The 15,182-nt window shown below is 39.8% G+C and overlaps 3 protein-coding genes across 10 annotated transcripts in view; 1 reads left to right on the top strand and 2 right to left on the bottom strand.

Moving 5' to 3' along the window:
• LOC117560385 (homeobox-containing protein 1-like) overlaps positions 1–1,354 on the bottom strand; it is a 17,147-nt gene extending 15,793 nt beyond the window's left edge. Inside the window, 1 exon segment of the mRNA XM_034237254.1 lies at positions 1,081–1,354. The gene's annotated coding sequence lies outside the window, so the exon portion shown is untranslated.
• tdp1 (tyrosyl-DNA phosphodiesterase 1) overlaps positions 1–15,182 on the bottom strand; it is a 25,585-nt gene extending 10,403 nt beyond the window's left edge. The window contains exons 1-16 of one of the 3 annotated variants that reach the window (XR_004571157.1): positions 15,016–15,182; positions 12,049–12,663; positions 11,503–11,546; positions 11,254–11,309; positions 10,739–10,835; positions 10,582–10,616; positions 9,898–9,990; positions 9,495–9,665; positions 9,218–9,296; positions 8,582–8,758; positions 8,075–8,123; positions 6,071–6,137; positions 5,652–5,759; positions 5,139–5,241; positions 4,945–5,047; positions 3,101–3,225 (exon numbers count right to left, since the gene is read on the bottom strand). Coding sequence is in view for 2 of the 3 variants with exons in the window: in XM_034237252.1 (XP_034093143.1) it covers positions 3,152–3,225; positions 4,945–5,047; positions 5,139–5,241; positions 5,652–5,759; positions 6,071–6,137; positions 8,075–8,123; positions 8,582–8,758; positions 9,218–9,296; positions 9,495–9,665; positions 9,898–9,990; positions 10,582–10,616; positions 10,739–10,835; positions 11,254–11,309; positions 11,503–11,546; positions 12,049–12,663; positions 15,016–15,043 (1,899 nt within the window). In the remaining variant the exon portion in view is untranslated. Of the gene's footprint in view, positions 1–2,964; positions 3,226–4,944; positions 5,048–5,138; positions 5,242–5,651; positions 5,760–6,070; positions 6,138–8,074; positions 8,124–8,581; positions 8,759–9,217; positions 9,297–9,494; positions 9,666–9,897; positions 9,991–10,581; positions 10,617–10,738; positions 10,836–11,253; positions 11,310–11,502; positions 11,547–12,048; positions 12,664–13,295; positions 13,491–15,015 lie in introns of those variants that run through there. The other 2 variants (XM_034237252.1, XM_034237253.1) reach the window with 2 other exon arrangements.
• Positions 14,705–15,182, top strand: part of pacsin3 (protein kinase C and casein kinase substrate in neurons 3) — a 45,674-nt gene continuing 45,196 nt past the window's right edge. For all 6 annotated transcript variants that reach the window (XM_034237261.1, XM_034237255.1, XM_034237259.1 and 3 more), the window contains exon 1: positions 14,705–15,106. The gene's annotated coding sequence lies outside the window, so the exon portion shown is untranslated. The remainder of the gene's footprint in view (positions 15,107–15,182) is intronic.

The raw sequence follows: 15,182 nt of genomic DNA, 5'->3' as shown, positions 1-15,182 counted from the left end.
CACTTAAGCCACAACCAGATTCACAGTTGAACTGAAATCCTGTCATTGAGGAAGACACTGAATGCCTCACAGCTCCAGGTGCTGAACTTGACCTGACCTCCCAGTGGATTAGAGGATGGTTACATTGTAATACATAATGAAACAAACCTGTAGGTGAGGCTTTGTCCTCCTTCAAAACAAACTTCACACTAGGCAAGACCAGTATCTCCCTTTTTCAGTTTTTAAAGGTGTGTCATGTTTGCTATAGGACTTGAAGGGTAACTATTTAGTAAATTCTAACAGGTTAATGGTAACTTGCATTACTATTCCTGAACCCAGTGACCCGACCTAAGATCCTAACCACCAGACGTGGCATAGCGTTGAACTGTCTCCTGGTTTACAGACATGTGCCAGCTTAGCAAATAGACAGAAGTATTTTAATTACAGTAGGCAACTTTGTAACTTCCATCGGAAACCCAACATTTAACCGAAAAAGAACCGCTGTTTTCTGTGCCCACATACTACACTGTAGTAGTCCCGATGATAAGGTAGCCCCGCTGCATTGTGTTATATCGAAGGGATTTTACTTTCACGCCAAATCACATAGGAAAATATACATTTTCATGTTGCCCTGCTTCTAGGAAAATAATAATTTGCGACAGAGCGTGTCTTAAGACAGTTAATGTTTACTGAAGGACAACTACTCAATTCGGCACATGTCATACAAGCAAATTCATTCAAAGCACCACATAAATAGTTAATTTAGCGTGTTCGCCTGTCGTGGCTGTTAACCGTAATTATCTCTACTAAAGCACACACTGTGCATCGCGGTAGACCACCTGGAAAAGTTGACATTGTGTTTGTTTAACTGTTTCTTGGTGAACTATGTGCATGCCGAATAAGAGGCTGACTCTGTCTGATTCAGACAACACCGTTAATATCAGTTTAGTTGGTTTTAACATTAACCGCCAAGTATAACGCTGCGGCACAGCGGCGTTTTTAAGGAGTTTTCAGTGATCACCGCACAGAGAGAAGGAAATGCATCGGGCCAGCAGGACCGTTTGAAGACAGCACTAGTTGGAGCTGCAGGACTTTCCTTACCTTAATATTCCAGTCTCAGAGCCTCCGCAGATGTTTGTTTAACCATATATCTATAGCCTCGGGGCGCCAGGGCTCAAGGACGCTGACAGTTTTCCCAAAATGTCTCCTCTGTTTCTAATTGGGTTTCAATCCGCCGTCAGACAGATTCGCCTTTTGTCCTGCAGACAGGCGCCATGTTGACACAATGACGCAAGGAACGACGGGAGTCGCAGTTTACAGAACTTACTGTACACAGAGGTGCCAGTTCATTATGCCCGACTGGTTACATATGATATTCATACATCTTTCTGAGAGGTGTTGATTTAACTCTGTCGATAAAGGGGAGGTGGCATTCTAGGACATTGTAATATGACATGTTTTTGTGTTATGTGCTTATGTCTCAGTCAGGGGGTTAAAAACAGTTAGTTCTCTCACCAACAATATTAATTACAGGCCACAATGCAAAAGTAAAAACATATAAAGGTTTTACTGTCATATGCACAGTAGCTACAGTGTAGTTATGGCAAGGACCATCTGAAGTCCCATGCCCCTTCAACAGTGCAACATAAATACATAAAATAAGACATAAAACAGAATATAAATAAAATAGTGCAAGAGAATGTTGCAATTGACCAATGTGCAAGTAATGCAGGAGAAAATACACACATGCTGGAAACATGGAACCAGACAGAGGTGGATGCAGCATTTCTCCTGACATTTGAGTAATTAAAACCACAAGATCCCAGTTTTTATTCATGAACATTACTAACTTAAAACATTCTCGTAAATGGCAGCACTCAGAACAAAAAGCACAGTGGCAGTTATCCTACTTGTGACTATGTATAGATCCTATCAGCGACACAAGTGCTCATCACACAGAGTCCTGCTGGTTTGCACTGTAGTTGTTGAATCAGTGACAAATTAACACCCGGGAGACTTTAGGGATACAATTATCAACCTGCAGTGCTGTAGGTCCTGATAACCACTGCCGCATGTAAGGAAAAGTGTTAATAGCAAACTATTACCGGCTATACTGCATGTCCTTGCAAGTCCATTATACATTAAATAAAGTTGTGTGAATTCAGTTTTTATCCACGGATGTCTGGGCTACAGAAAATTGGCTTTTTCTTGCAGGATCTCAGGTTAACTCAGTAAAATGCTGAATCTGCTGCATTAATCCAAAAATGACTAATTTAAGGACAAATGTCTTCTCTCACTGCAGATAATTCGGCGACATACTGCGTACAAAAATATTAATACAATTTATAAAAAAAGAGTCACTATTCTTTCACACACAGTGACATCACGAGCTACCCACAATGCAACGCGCGCCATATATATAAATACGCCATTTTTCTGGAGGTGCCAATATCCTGGAGGTGCTAATATAAACAGCTAGCTAAAGTAGCCAGGCAGAGCGCACTAGGTTTTTTTTCTGAATTAACGACCGTAGAAATCGCTGCATGTCTTCGGATTACATCTCTGGACTTGAGGGGTGTGCTCTAGGTCGTTACCAGCGTAAACTAGAGCTGTGTGGGTTGTCGGATTGCCCTTACAGACTGCCTGCAGATGTATGGAAAAACGATCCTCGAAAGTGGCCTTCGGTCGATTTTGGCAGCATCTACGTCTATCTTCTGGAAACACCAGGTGAATACCCCACTTGTCACAATAATATTATCATGTCAATGCATATATGTGGTATTTTAGAGTTGACTATATTGATTAAGGCAATAGACTATGATATTCTGCTTGCACCTCGCGTGAAATGGCGGATACCGGAAGTACGTTGTCGCCCTCGGCCCAAAACCCGTATGTGTGTGTGAAAGAATGGGGAATAATAAACTATTTTATATAATAATGATTTCTCAAATAGGACCAATGAAAAAAAAAATGGATATGGCATCCTGATGTTGAAATCTTATTTATTGATAGAAAACATGACAAGTGTACAGTATGGTATAAAATATAAAAAACAAATGCTACGGCAACTAACACCTAAATATAGGCAAGTACTAAACATAATAAACACCAAGTATGTTGGTGTGTGTGTGTGTGTGTGTGTGTGTGTGTGTGTGTGTGTGTGTGTGTGTGTTCAGGAGGGAACCCAGATGTTGCCGTGTGTGTCGGGAGCCTGGTTGTATGGAATGTTCCAGATCCAAGGCTGATCTGAAAACACAGAGAGTTCGGAAGAAAATGAAATGCAAATACATGATTTGATAACTAAAAAGGGACATTAGATTGGACAAATCGGCAGCATATATGCCCACTGTGGTGTCTTTAATGATTGTTTAAGTGGAAGAACATGCCCCACTCAAAGATTAACATCTTAGCGGCTCTCATAGATTCTATCATTTTTTAATTAGGGCCATCATCTGCATTGATTTTCGAATGTTGGCACAATAGATTGAATGACTCTGACTTAAGATATAAATCGAAAGGATTTGAAATGATTAAATAAAAATTATTATTACATTGTAAATGTTCTGTTTGGAATAATTATTAGAATATATTACTGGCTAACAGACATTTTAACCCTTTTTTAGCAACTTCTCCTCTAAGCAAGTACAGAAATCTGAAACATCAATAAAGAATAAAAGAAAATTACAACACAAATATGTGTAAATAGTAAATACTATTAAATGGTGTATACAATGCCTATACTTAAGTGAGAGCGCTGTGCGTTTTTTTAGCAGTGGGCAGAATTGTGCAAAGCAATGGGCGGAAGTTCACAGTATGAAGTATAACAATCATCAGGATTGTACAGATATAATCCAATATCCAGATATAGTCTAGTTAGGATGATTTGGACAGATTTAAATTAATTCAAAACTACACATTTGTTGTTTTAATTCTAGCATATTAAAACAATTGGTCCTTTCTTTTACTATAGCTTCAAATTACAGTTTAACAAAACATATGACCCCTATAATAATGAGTTGACACAAGTCAAATGTACCAATATGCCATTGAAATAGTTTGGTTTTGAGACAAAACTAAAGCAATGAACACATTTGTTTTTAAATACCAGTTTTTTATTCTCCATTAAATGATGTGCTTTCTTTAACCTCTTTATGCTCTGGTTTAAGTATGAACTCCTTCTCCTGAATGCCACTAGAGGTCACTGAAACTGTAGATTAAACTCTACCTGTTGTTTAACTGCAGTTAAAGACCATAGAGTTAAGTATAAAGCTTAAATCAGACATCAAGACACTGCAAAAATGTTTCTACTTTACATTATGCCAAGAGAAAAGAGTAGTAAAAGCACAGCTTTTGTAGTATTCTAACCTGGAGTTAAACTAAAGTTCAAATGCTAAGCAAAAGAGCAACAGACTCAGTAAATAGTCCAACCTGTACATAAACACTAGGGCTGCACGATATATCGTGTCGTGACGATAATCGCGTTATGCGCATGTGCGATATTGACATCGCAGGACGTGCGATGTCGTGTTTTTTGTTTTTTGTATTAAGTAGGCAAATGAACTCAAACACGTCATGTTACAATTATTTTGCAGCTTGCTACAAAAGGAAAACTTGCGCGGCTCATGTCAGGGGTACTTGAGTGAGTGACATGCCGGCTCTGCATGCACAGCAAGCCACCAATCACAATCATTCTTGATCAGATCACAGCAGGATAACCGAGCTAGCTCAGCTTGTTGCTCTGATAATGATGATCCAGAAGTCTGTGACTAAAATCCTTCATCCGGTTAAATATTGTTAAATAAATTCCAATTGTATAGCATTAAAGTTCAAGAAAGGATGGCTTGCGGGGGAAAAAACGGTCTTTTCTTCAATTCCTGTATTTTTTCATATCGCAGGGGAAGAAAATATCGCATTGTCAGTTTTTTTGCAGCCCTATTTAATACACAATCACACACTCTTGTTTACCTTTAGGAGAGTAGCTTGTAGGGGGGAGGTCAAATGGCACAGTGAAACCAGAGGAAGAAGAGACAGGAAATGGATTTCCGCTAACAGGGAAGGTCTTCATGTTCTGGAGGAGATAGGCATAACACCACATATTATTAAACTCATTTATTCAGCACGGTGAATTCTGCCTGCTCATCTGTGTCTGTTGTTCTTACAAAGGCGGAGGGCACGTAGAGGACTCCCAGCTCGTATGAACGGACCATCACCTGGGTGCTGTTCTTCTCCATCGCACCCCATGCTGCTTTGGACAGGTTGGCACTGAAACACGTACACAAACATACACTTTAATGTTTTAATACAGCTGTGTATCAGTGCTGCCCACACAATTATGTTGGTTTAACTGTCAAACTGACATATTGAGACTTGAGTCTTTCTTTTCATTCTCCATAAGGAAATGAGTGGGGTTTTCATAGAGAAGGAGAACTTTCTCTATGAAAAAGTAGAAAGAAGAGGATTTATGTTTATACATTTATTAAGGTTAATCATAATGAATTTGGAAGAGGAAAACAATAAATTGGATGCCTGGTTCATTATATTAAATGTATACATGTGTACAAGTTTAAGGAGTAGGTGACATTTAATAAGATAGCAAATTAGAAAATCACACATACATAATAAAAAAAAAGTAAAAATATGAAGATCAGCAAATATAAAGCTAGCACACACACCTTGTGACGAAGAACCAGGCAAGCCGAGTGAAGTCTGGGGAAGCCCTCATGTATGTCTTGATGTGTGGCATGGCATGACTCCTTCCTGTTGCATCTGCCTTCCAACGGCTAGACACAAACACACACATATATTATTAATCTGTTGCAGTGGACTTCATGTTGTATAACGATAGATACAGCTGTGTGAACTGCAGGTTAATATACTAAAAGCCTCCTGCACACAGCCCTGTTTCATTGTTTTGGATCAAATTTCAAATACACATTTTAATTATGTGTGTCGAACCTTGTATAATGTGCCCAGTTACATGAATTACTTGATGTAATAAATGAAAGAGAAGAAGGTTATCATGACTATCTGCCCAGTTTAACAGTATCAGTGAAGCCCTACTAAGAGTTCTGATACATAGAAGTGAACTTACTGGAAGAAAGAGTGGAGCCAGAGTTGTTTCTGAGCCGTCTGGATGCTGTAGGGAAGAGAGCCTCCGGCTGGAGGACAGAAGAGACTAATATTACAACCTAATACACAGCAATTACTGTAAGGGAAACTTCTGCAGCAATGGAGAGTCAAGACTCAGAGAGACACGAGGAGAGTTGGAGCTTTGATGTCAAACAAAGATAGTTCATTACAAGTCAACGGCCGGAGAATTCATATCACAAGTCACAGCAGCAAACGGTTCTGACTGCACGGGTGGGTTGTCATGTCAATTCTGCCCAGCATATCTCTCGATAGACCTTTTAACTAGTTTACAGAGAGTTAATCAGCATATTGGGGGAGGCGTAAACATCTGTGGAGCTACAGGAGATATCCCCCAACTGGAATACTCAATCACTTGTCAGTGGTGTTTAGAAGCCAGCATTCTCATAGTCGTAAACCCCCCTATCAGGCCATAAAACTGACACTTAAGTGCTGGAGCACATTCCTTAAAGCCCCTGTCACATTGTCCCGAAATTGACACCCGATGGACACATGAATATGGAATTGTGAATTTCGCACGAAGATGGCCCCGAACCACACACGAAGGCAACATTTACATTACATTTAAGACATACAACTGCAACGAAAGTACCACAAACAATTATGTACAGTACTATGATACTGTACTGATATCTTCACTTTGTTCTTTACTTTATCCGTCGTTATATGTAGAAAATATTACGTTTTCTCCGTAATGTTGTTTCCATAGCAACAACAACTTCCTGTCAACTGTCCTTTAAAATAATATATTATATCCTTTTTAGTTTCACAGAACACAAATTGGGTTATTTACATAATATATTTACATGATTTTGTTGTGCAATAAAACAACCCGATGGACACACGATAAAGTAAATGTTCAAATTCGGCTGTGATCGTAGCAACATCGGGCCATTCGTGAGGGCATCTTAAGCCATCGTATGACCGCCGGTGGAGTTTCTCAGGCTCCGGCAGCAACTTCGTGAGCGGAGGCAAAATCTTTGGCATGCCAAAAAATTGCCGAAGGACCTTGCGAAGGTTCATTTTCGTGTTGACTTTGTGTCAATTTTGCCCTTCATAAGGCCATTGTGAGGGCATCTTGTTATCATCGGTGCCATCGGGCATTCGCCCCGATCAGAGTGAGGGCGAATGCACCGATGATAACACGAAGATGACACGATTTGACAAGATGCCCTCACGAGTGCCTTAGATCTATTAGTCAATAACTCAAACACTGATAGTTGGAGGTGGATAATTAACAGGGCCCTTTTACGCTCATTTTCAGGTGCATATTTGTATTTTGTGCCTCTACTGCAGTGTTTCTCAAACTTTTTCATACCAAGGACCACTTAACCAATAAAAAAACACTTGCAGACCAGCTAACTCCACACATATCCAAAATCACATAGTTTTTCTAGAACAGTTTACATATCGCCTGAAAATGGTACAAACAAGTGGCAACATGTGTAATGAAGGCATTGCGCTGGGCAATATCATGCAATCAAAAGAAACTTAAGCTCGCTCCATTGCGGAGATATTCCTGCGAGAGTGCGGAAAACTTAAATGTATATATTTATTTCAAATGTGAAATTGTACCAATATACTCACGGACCACTAGGGGGCGCTCACGGACCACCAGTGGTCCGCGGACTACACTTTGAGAAGCACTGCTCTGATTGATTGATTGATTGATTGATTGATTGAAAAGTTTATTAACAGCTTGTATATTGGGTACAGTACAGTACAGCTCAAAACTGGGACATGTCTCCATGCTTTAATGTGCTCATACTGCCTGTGCTGCAGCACCTCTTTTCACCCTGTGTCTGAAACCAGAGCCCACTCTGCTCTGGTTGGTTAGCTTGATTGGTCAACTGCTTAAAGATGTCCAAGCCCTTAGCCTATCAAGAACAATGTGTTGGAGCGCTAGCCAATAAAAGCACAAGTGTTACATAGTGATGTCATTACTCACCTGGATAGCCTTCTAAACTAGTCCTCACATCTTCAACTGATGGATACACCTGCAAAAGACCAACCATCACCGCCTCGTTAAATACATTCAGAGCTTTATCATCATAAAGTGAGGTTGTGTACCTTTACTGTCACTGCAATGTGGCAAAGTGTAGCATCAACCAGATAATGCCAAGAATAGCAGCACAAATAAACAAAGGTCAGCAGGTCAGATTAACATCAGTATTCATGTTTATTGTTATGCGTTTAACTTATTATTATACAATCTATGATTCGGCCCAGTTTCCACCATTTTGATATTAAACCAATTCATGGACATTATATTTTGTCAAAAACGTTTTTTACCAAATCAAATGTCCTGCATGTAACCTCAAAATAATAATGCTATGAAACTAAAAGCAGCAGCAGCAGTAATCACATTAATTCCAATTTGTATTGTATTATTTTGTACAATGCACCCTGCAATCAGCAAGAAACAGACCACCAATTGTGTTTTGGAGGAACGTACCAAGTGCAGGGGGGAAGCTGAGCGACTAGAGGATTTCCCCAGTGTGGTCATGGTGCGCTGAAATTCCCCTGTCAACCATTTGGTCTGATCCACTCCCAAAGAGCCGATGCTGGAGAACTGGCCAATCACAGGCCACCTTTCTTCCCCAGAAATGGGTTCTGTGTGCTCATACAACAGCTGATAAAAGAAAGAGATGAGAAGAAAGAGATAAAGAAATCCCAGTTTAAAGTGTTATCATTGCATTATGAAATAACCAGGTCTTTTTACATTACCTAGGCAACATATAGATATTAATCTAATTCGCCTGATTATTGTGCTCGTGCTGAACTGGGACTTTTTCCTAATGCACAATAAACAAGCAAATACATTATTTGGTTAGAGCCTTTATGTAAGAGGCCGGTTCCTAGCAAATTCCTATTTTCCTGGTTTCCCGATGCCATGCTTCAAACAGTTTGTTCCTGCAAACTGCTGAAATAACTCAATGTCAATCCTAAAATGTTGTAGTTACATTACATGTGATTGTGCTTCATCCAACACTCTTGAATACCATGGATTTTGACTTTTGTTTTCTGTCTTGAATAGCTTTGTGTTATCAACTAGTTAGAGGAGAGGAGCGGCTAAGAGAGAAATCTTTACCTTCCTCAGCCTCAGGTGGCCCCAGCGCTCCATGTCAGGGCCGACATATCTCCCTGGGGTTGAGCCGACCAAATAAACCCTAATAATAGAAGAATAGAAGAGATACTTGTAAAAATTGCATCTTTATTCCCCAAACTAACAACTTTACTGAATGTAGATGACAACCATTGAGTAGGCGATGTTCTTAAGTCTACTTGGGGTTTTCACAAAGTTTGGTGTGAGTTTTCATTTATCACTAATGCAACTACATGCGTAACTGTACATGCGTGGTGTTTACTTGGTCTCTGACAGGTCATGCTCTCTGATTCGTTGGATCCACTCCTCCAGTTCTGGTGTGCGGTACGCTGCAAGGTATTCCAACAGGTCCCTCTTAAAGAAGGTCGCAGACTCACCTTCGTCGTCACTGCTGCCCTTTGGTAACCGTGGAAACAGGGGGCTCATCCACATCCTGGTAAGGAAATAAAATATTTATGAGAAATTCCATAAGCAAATATCAAGGTACTGTGCAACAATAAATACAACTTAAACTGGTCTTTCTATTGAATTTTATAGATTTTGATTTTAAGTTAAAAAAACCTTGAAAATGCAGCAGTTCCTTTATCTTATCTTTTGATATGGCAGCCCAGATCAATCGGTGCAGCCTCACCACAATTCAAAAGTTAAAAAAGAGACAGACTCACCCTTGTGATTTCTGGTACCAGTCAGCTCTGATGAGGTTGGAGGTCGTTATAACGACTCTGAAGCCTTCCTCATACCACAGCAACATCATCTTTCTGCACAGACACCATTTCATGTTTTATATAACATCAGCAAAGACTACACCCCCAAGATCAGACAAAGTGTAAATGTATGCATAGTACAACAATGTATTCCGCAATTTGCAACAGCACTCTTTCCTGCTAGTTGATTTTATTCAGAAAATACAAGGAGTATAAAGCTTATTTATATTATGTATGCATTTTAAAAGGTTAGTAACCCCTCTATTACAAAACATACATTTTCCATTTTCATCGCAGGAAAAGCTAAGGAATATTAATAACATTAGTCAATATTTATTTTCTGGGAAACATAAAAGTAATATAACATACAAAATTACTTTAGCCATGCAAGTATAAGGAACTACCTTTTTGTCAAGTAAGCATCATTTTCAAGCCATGTTCATAATGTTAGTCAATATTTAAGGTGAATATTAGGAAAAGTCAGGGAGTCACCATCACATTTGTAGGATTGCTCCTCTGTCTACCATTAATATCTGTACAACATTGTATTTGAATCTTTCTGTAAAAACATCCCAAACTGATCAGGTTTATGAATATACAGAAAACAAAACAACATGTATGATACCAGGCAGGAAAAGTGCTTACGTGTGGTGCGTTCCAAAAGCAATATCCAGCTTGGCCTGTTAGAGAAAGTCACCCGATAAGTCCCATTTAAAGGCAAATCCAAATCTTGTTAACAGGCATTTCTGAGTATGCCTAGATATACTGGTGGTAAATGTTTCGGGTGGTGGCGAGTCTTTACCTGGCAGAAGTGAACATGAGGGTAAGGCTTGGCCTGCTGCAGCAGCCGGGCCTTGGCCTCTCTTTTGTCTCCATGAACAATCAGAACTGGACGATCCCTGTAAACACAACAAGACAGGCCTTATTTTCACCAGAATCATTACTGTCCTCCACTTGTATCACATCTTTGAGATAATCATGTATTGCAGCAGTTCTTCAGAATGTCCTCATAAAATAATAGTAATAATTATTATAAAGTAATTCCTGGTCAACTGTAGAATTGTAAATGCAAACTCATGTTGTAACAAGAAGACATTTTTGGGTATTTTTTTGTATTCATTATTTGGAGTCACATAATATTGATACATCTTGGAGACAAAGTTTGGGGATTTTTCAGCTATTTTCAGTTTATTTATGAGAAAATATTCCACATACAACAATATATTAGAAACCGTATTGTACAAGCCATATCATGCTAGAGAGGCTACTAAAGAGATGTATTTATGATAGTAGGTAGTGAGGAAGAAGTGTACTTACCTAAACTCTGATGGGTACTGATCAACCATCCAGGCAATATCAAAGCAGTAGTTAAACTATAAAGAAAGAGAGCATACCTGTATTAATGGGTATCCTTCCAATGCTCTCCAACTGCAGTACAAGAGACTACAGCCATGCTAGCTGTTTGAATGTACTTGTGCTAAACGCCAATATTAGAATGTTTACAATGACAAGCATGGCTTAAAAACAGGACATTCGTTTGTTTCCGCACTTCATATGGTGACTCACCTGAGCTGACTCTTTCAGGGTCCCAAAGAGTGGAGAGAGAATGTCTAGTGGGAAGAAGAAAAAAAAGATTACAAAATAAAATCATGTAAAAAGGCTGATGACAAGGGCTGGTATATGTACTGCACAATCTGTCTATATTCAAATCTAAACTCAGAACTATGAATTTTAGCATGCAAAGTGTCTTTAAGTACCCTGAAAAGCGCGCTATGAATAAAGTGTATTATTTATTTAGCCTTTATTTATACAGGTGTAACATCTCATTGAGACACAAGGTCTCATTTTCAAGAGAGACCTGTCAGTGGTAACACTACCACACAAAGTTACAGACAGATTATTATTTGTATTATTATTAACATATTATTAATACCAAGGCATCAAAGCAGAGAACTCATCTCATTGCGGATGAAAATTAGCATCTCCATTTTACCCAAACTCATTCAACAAAAACAAGTACAGGTAAAGGGGACATGTCACGCTCATTTATTTGGGGGGGGGGGGGTTCTACAAGAACATGCTCCAAATGAAATACCATCCAACTCCTCTCACCTCTGATGTGCAGAGCTCCACTGTTGTACTTCCTGTCCAGGCCAGTCACTTTGTTGAGGTAGAACCTGTAGGGGTCATTCAGAGGAGGAATACTGGACTCAAAGAAGTCCTCTGGCTCGTCGATGTAGTCGAGGCGGCCGTAGGGGCTCGGGGGCCGCTCGTTCTCCACCTTCACTTTCTTTGTTTTGGGGCTCGGAGGCGCCCTCTTTGGGGAGTTACCGAGACTCTTCCCCTTCACGTCTCCATCATCATCATCCTCACTATCCGAGAGAGCCCAGCCTGAGCCGTCCGACACCTCGTTTTTCCTCTTTCCAGCTAACGACGGACTACTTTCGTACTTCACTGTATTTACCTGGTTGGCTGCTGCTGACTGTCTCGCCTCAGAGCCAATCACAAGTGAGGATACAGGGGCGTTAGCTGGTTCTGGTTTCACCTCCACAGGGGCTGCTTCTATTTTGGGGATGGTGGGAGTGGGAGAGGCAGCCGGTTGGTAGCTGGGACTAGACAAAGCGGGCTGGTGAGGTTTGGATGTGGTCGTTCCAGAGAGGGGAAGATCATCATCTTCATCACTGCTGGAGACGGTCCACTTGCCATGGTGACTGTCCTGAGACATGCCTGAGTGGATATACAGAGATCAAACAGCCACAATATGATAGTGTACAACAGCATTTGAAAAGACAGGCACATTTTTACCCTGTTTTTTCTTGCTTTGACACCCCCCCCTAACCTGTTATGAGTGTTATACCAAACATAGCATAAACACATACAACTTGCATATCAGATAGGCTTTGATTCCATTCTACTTAACTGTCCAATTTGGTGGTGATCTGTGGCACCATATTCTCATTTAAGAATCTAAATGAGATTATTTTAAATGGCAGTGGATGTTTGCCATTGCACCAATCTGCATCTAGCCAAATTTGAATATTGCTTTAATTGGCTTAATGCAAAGTCAAAAACATTGAACAAAACTGGGACTATATATAAATGGGTGAACATATGAACGAGATGCATGTGTTCCATAGACTGTATACATGCACAACGACATAGAAGCATGCTTAGACAAAAATGTGCACAATGTGAATTGTATCCAAACATACAGCGCTAATAAGATGTTATAATAACGACTGACAAAGTTAACAAAATGTTGCAAGCAAAACTAAGCATGCATGTTCTGCAAGATGAGATGATACAATGCGTTTATGATTAGCGTAAATAACAACGACTGAGCGTGATAATAGGTTTACCCAGAGAGTAAGGGAGCCGCAGCACAGGTGAGAGATGGTGTGAATGCAGAAACTCTTATCAATCCACCGCCAACCAAACTTAATACAATACATGAAACAAACAACAGTACAGGAGGTGCGCACGGAACAAGTGTCCGGGCGGAAACCAAACGCATTGTCCTGACTTTTCCTGTAGTTCCGCCACAACCGCGGGATACCAATACAAACAAAAATAGCAGACGTTTAGAAAATATTCACGGATTCGAACTTACTCAAACAAAAAACGTTCTTGAATCACGAACGACGTCCAAAACAAGTCAAAACGCGTCGTCCACTGAGTGTGAAGTTAAGTCACGTTGGTGAATATGTTTGTTAAATAGAACATGTTTTGGCCATTGGTGTTTGTATAATCGCATTTTTGAAAATGCAGCGCGTTTCCCTTGGAAATGTTTTTGGCCCTTGTAGCGCCTTTGCACCTGTAGGCCAATGTAATGAGGTCCAACTCGTGCTTTAAATTATGAAGTTTCACTTGAATGCGGTCACACTTTGAACTTTACTGCTTCTTTCTGGTTAACCACATCATTACAGCGTCTTTATGACAAACAAATGAGTGTGAAGTGAGTGAGCTGCATTCTTATTATAGTGACGGATTTGTGAGGAGAAACTAGTTCCTGGAGAGGTTGAGAACTTTACTTAAAACACAACTACTAGTCATTTTATTTTGTTTATTTCTTTAAATCATTTATTCAGGACACATTGGGTGTGGCTTAAATATTGAAGTTTAACATTCAAAAAGTCAACATTTAAAAAAGTAGAAGTCCACAGGACATCTCATCTCAAAGTCCAATTAGAAACTGCTCTGGACCAAGAGGTTAATTCACATCCGTTTAAAATGTTTGAGATTCTAATGGTGCTATTTCGAAAACAATAAGGAAATTATTATTTCCAACCATAGAGTTATATCCCTTAATTATTACATTACACTTAGGTCACTTTTTTGAGGCTGTAATGATTTAATTTCCCCACTAGATGGAACTGTTTAGTTTGGACTGAAAACAAAAAGTCATTTTCATATTAAACTATTAATAATAATGTCAATTTTCATATTTTTGAAGGTAAAGGAAAACAATTATTGCAATGTATGTATAGCAGTAGCCTATGTCTTTACAAACTAAGTTAAATTGGCTTGTAAAGTAAGTAACAGTTATACTTTTAACTTTGCTATGCTTTGTAGTAACGGTACAATTGTTAACATTTTTGTGAATAATTTGTGAATTTTTTTGTTCACAAATTATTTTTATTTCATTATTTATGCATTCAGTTAACACATCCAATACAGTAATGGGTACGTAAGGACTCGAAGTATGTTGCAGAGTAGCGGTTTTTCCGACGGTCCTGTAAGGCAGCATAAAGCCTTGGCAGACAGTGAAGGGTTAACCTGTGTAAGAGGATGAATGGATATTGTGGTGAGCAGCATCTGATTACACACAGACACCAGCAGGCATCGGAGGACGGAACACACTCAGTATCTGCCGGCCGAGACTGCCTCTCATTCCCCTCCAAAAAATAAACTGTTTACATATCACTCTGGAAACTTCACTTTTTTAACCGACGAAAGAAAAACATTGTGGTCAATTTGCCGGGTCTTCTCACCGTGTAAATGGCTCAGGGGGGTCGACGGGAGACTGCGGAGTAAACTTGCAAGATGTCGCAGTTTGTGGGGGTTTAAAAGAGGACTTACGGCTGTGTGTTATTACCGGGCTGCACATCCATCGAGGCGGTCAAACTTCCGGAGGACCGTGTGTTTCTTCCTCCAGGTCGGAGAGAAACAGGTAAGAGACCTCACCTGTCTGCAGAGCACATGTTGACAGTCACTCGTGTAATCCAGTTTTAACCTATGTATTACTG

This window comes from Gymnodraco acuticeps, unplaced genomic scaffold (assembly GCF_902827175.1).
Source record: "Gymnodraco acuticeps unplaced genomic scaffold, fGymAcu1.1, whole genome shotgun sequence".
NCBI lineage: Eukaryota > Metazoa > Chordata > Actinopteri > Perciformes > Bathydraconidae > Gymnodraco > Gymnodraco acuticeps.
Note: the sequence above shows the minus strand (reverse complement) of the source record. Positions and strands in the feature narration are given on the sequence as shown.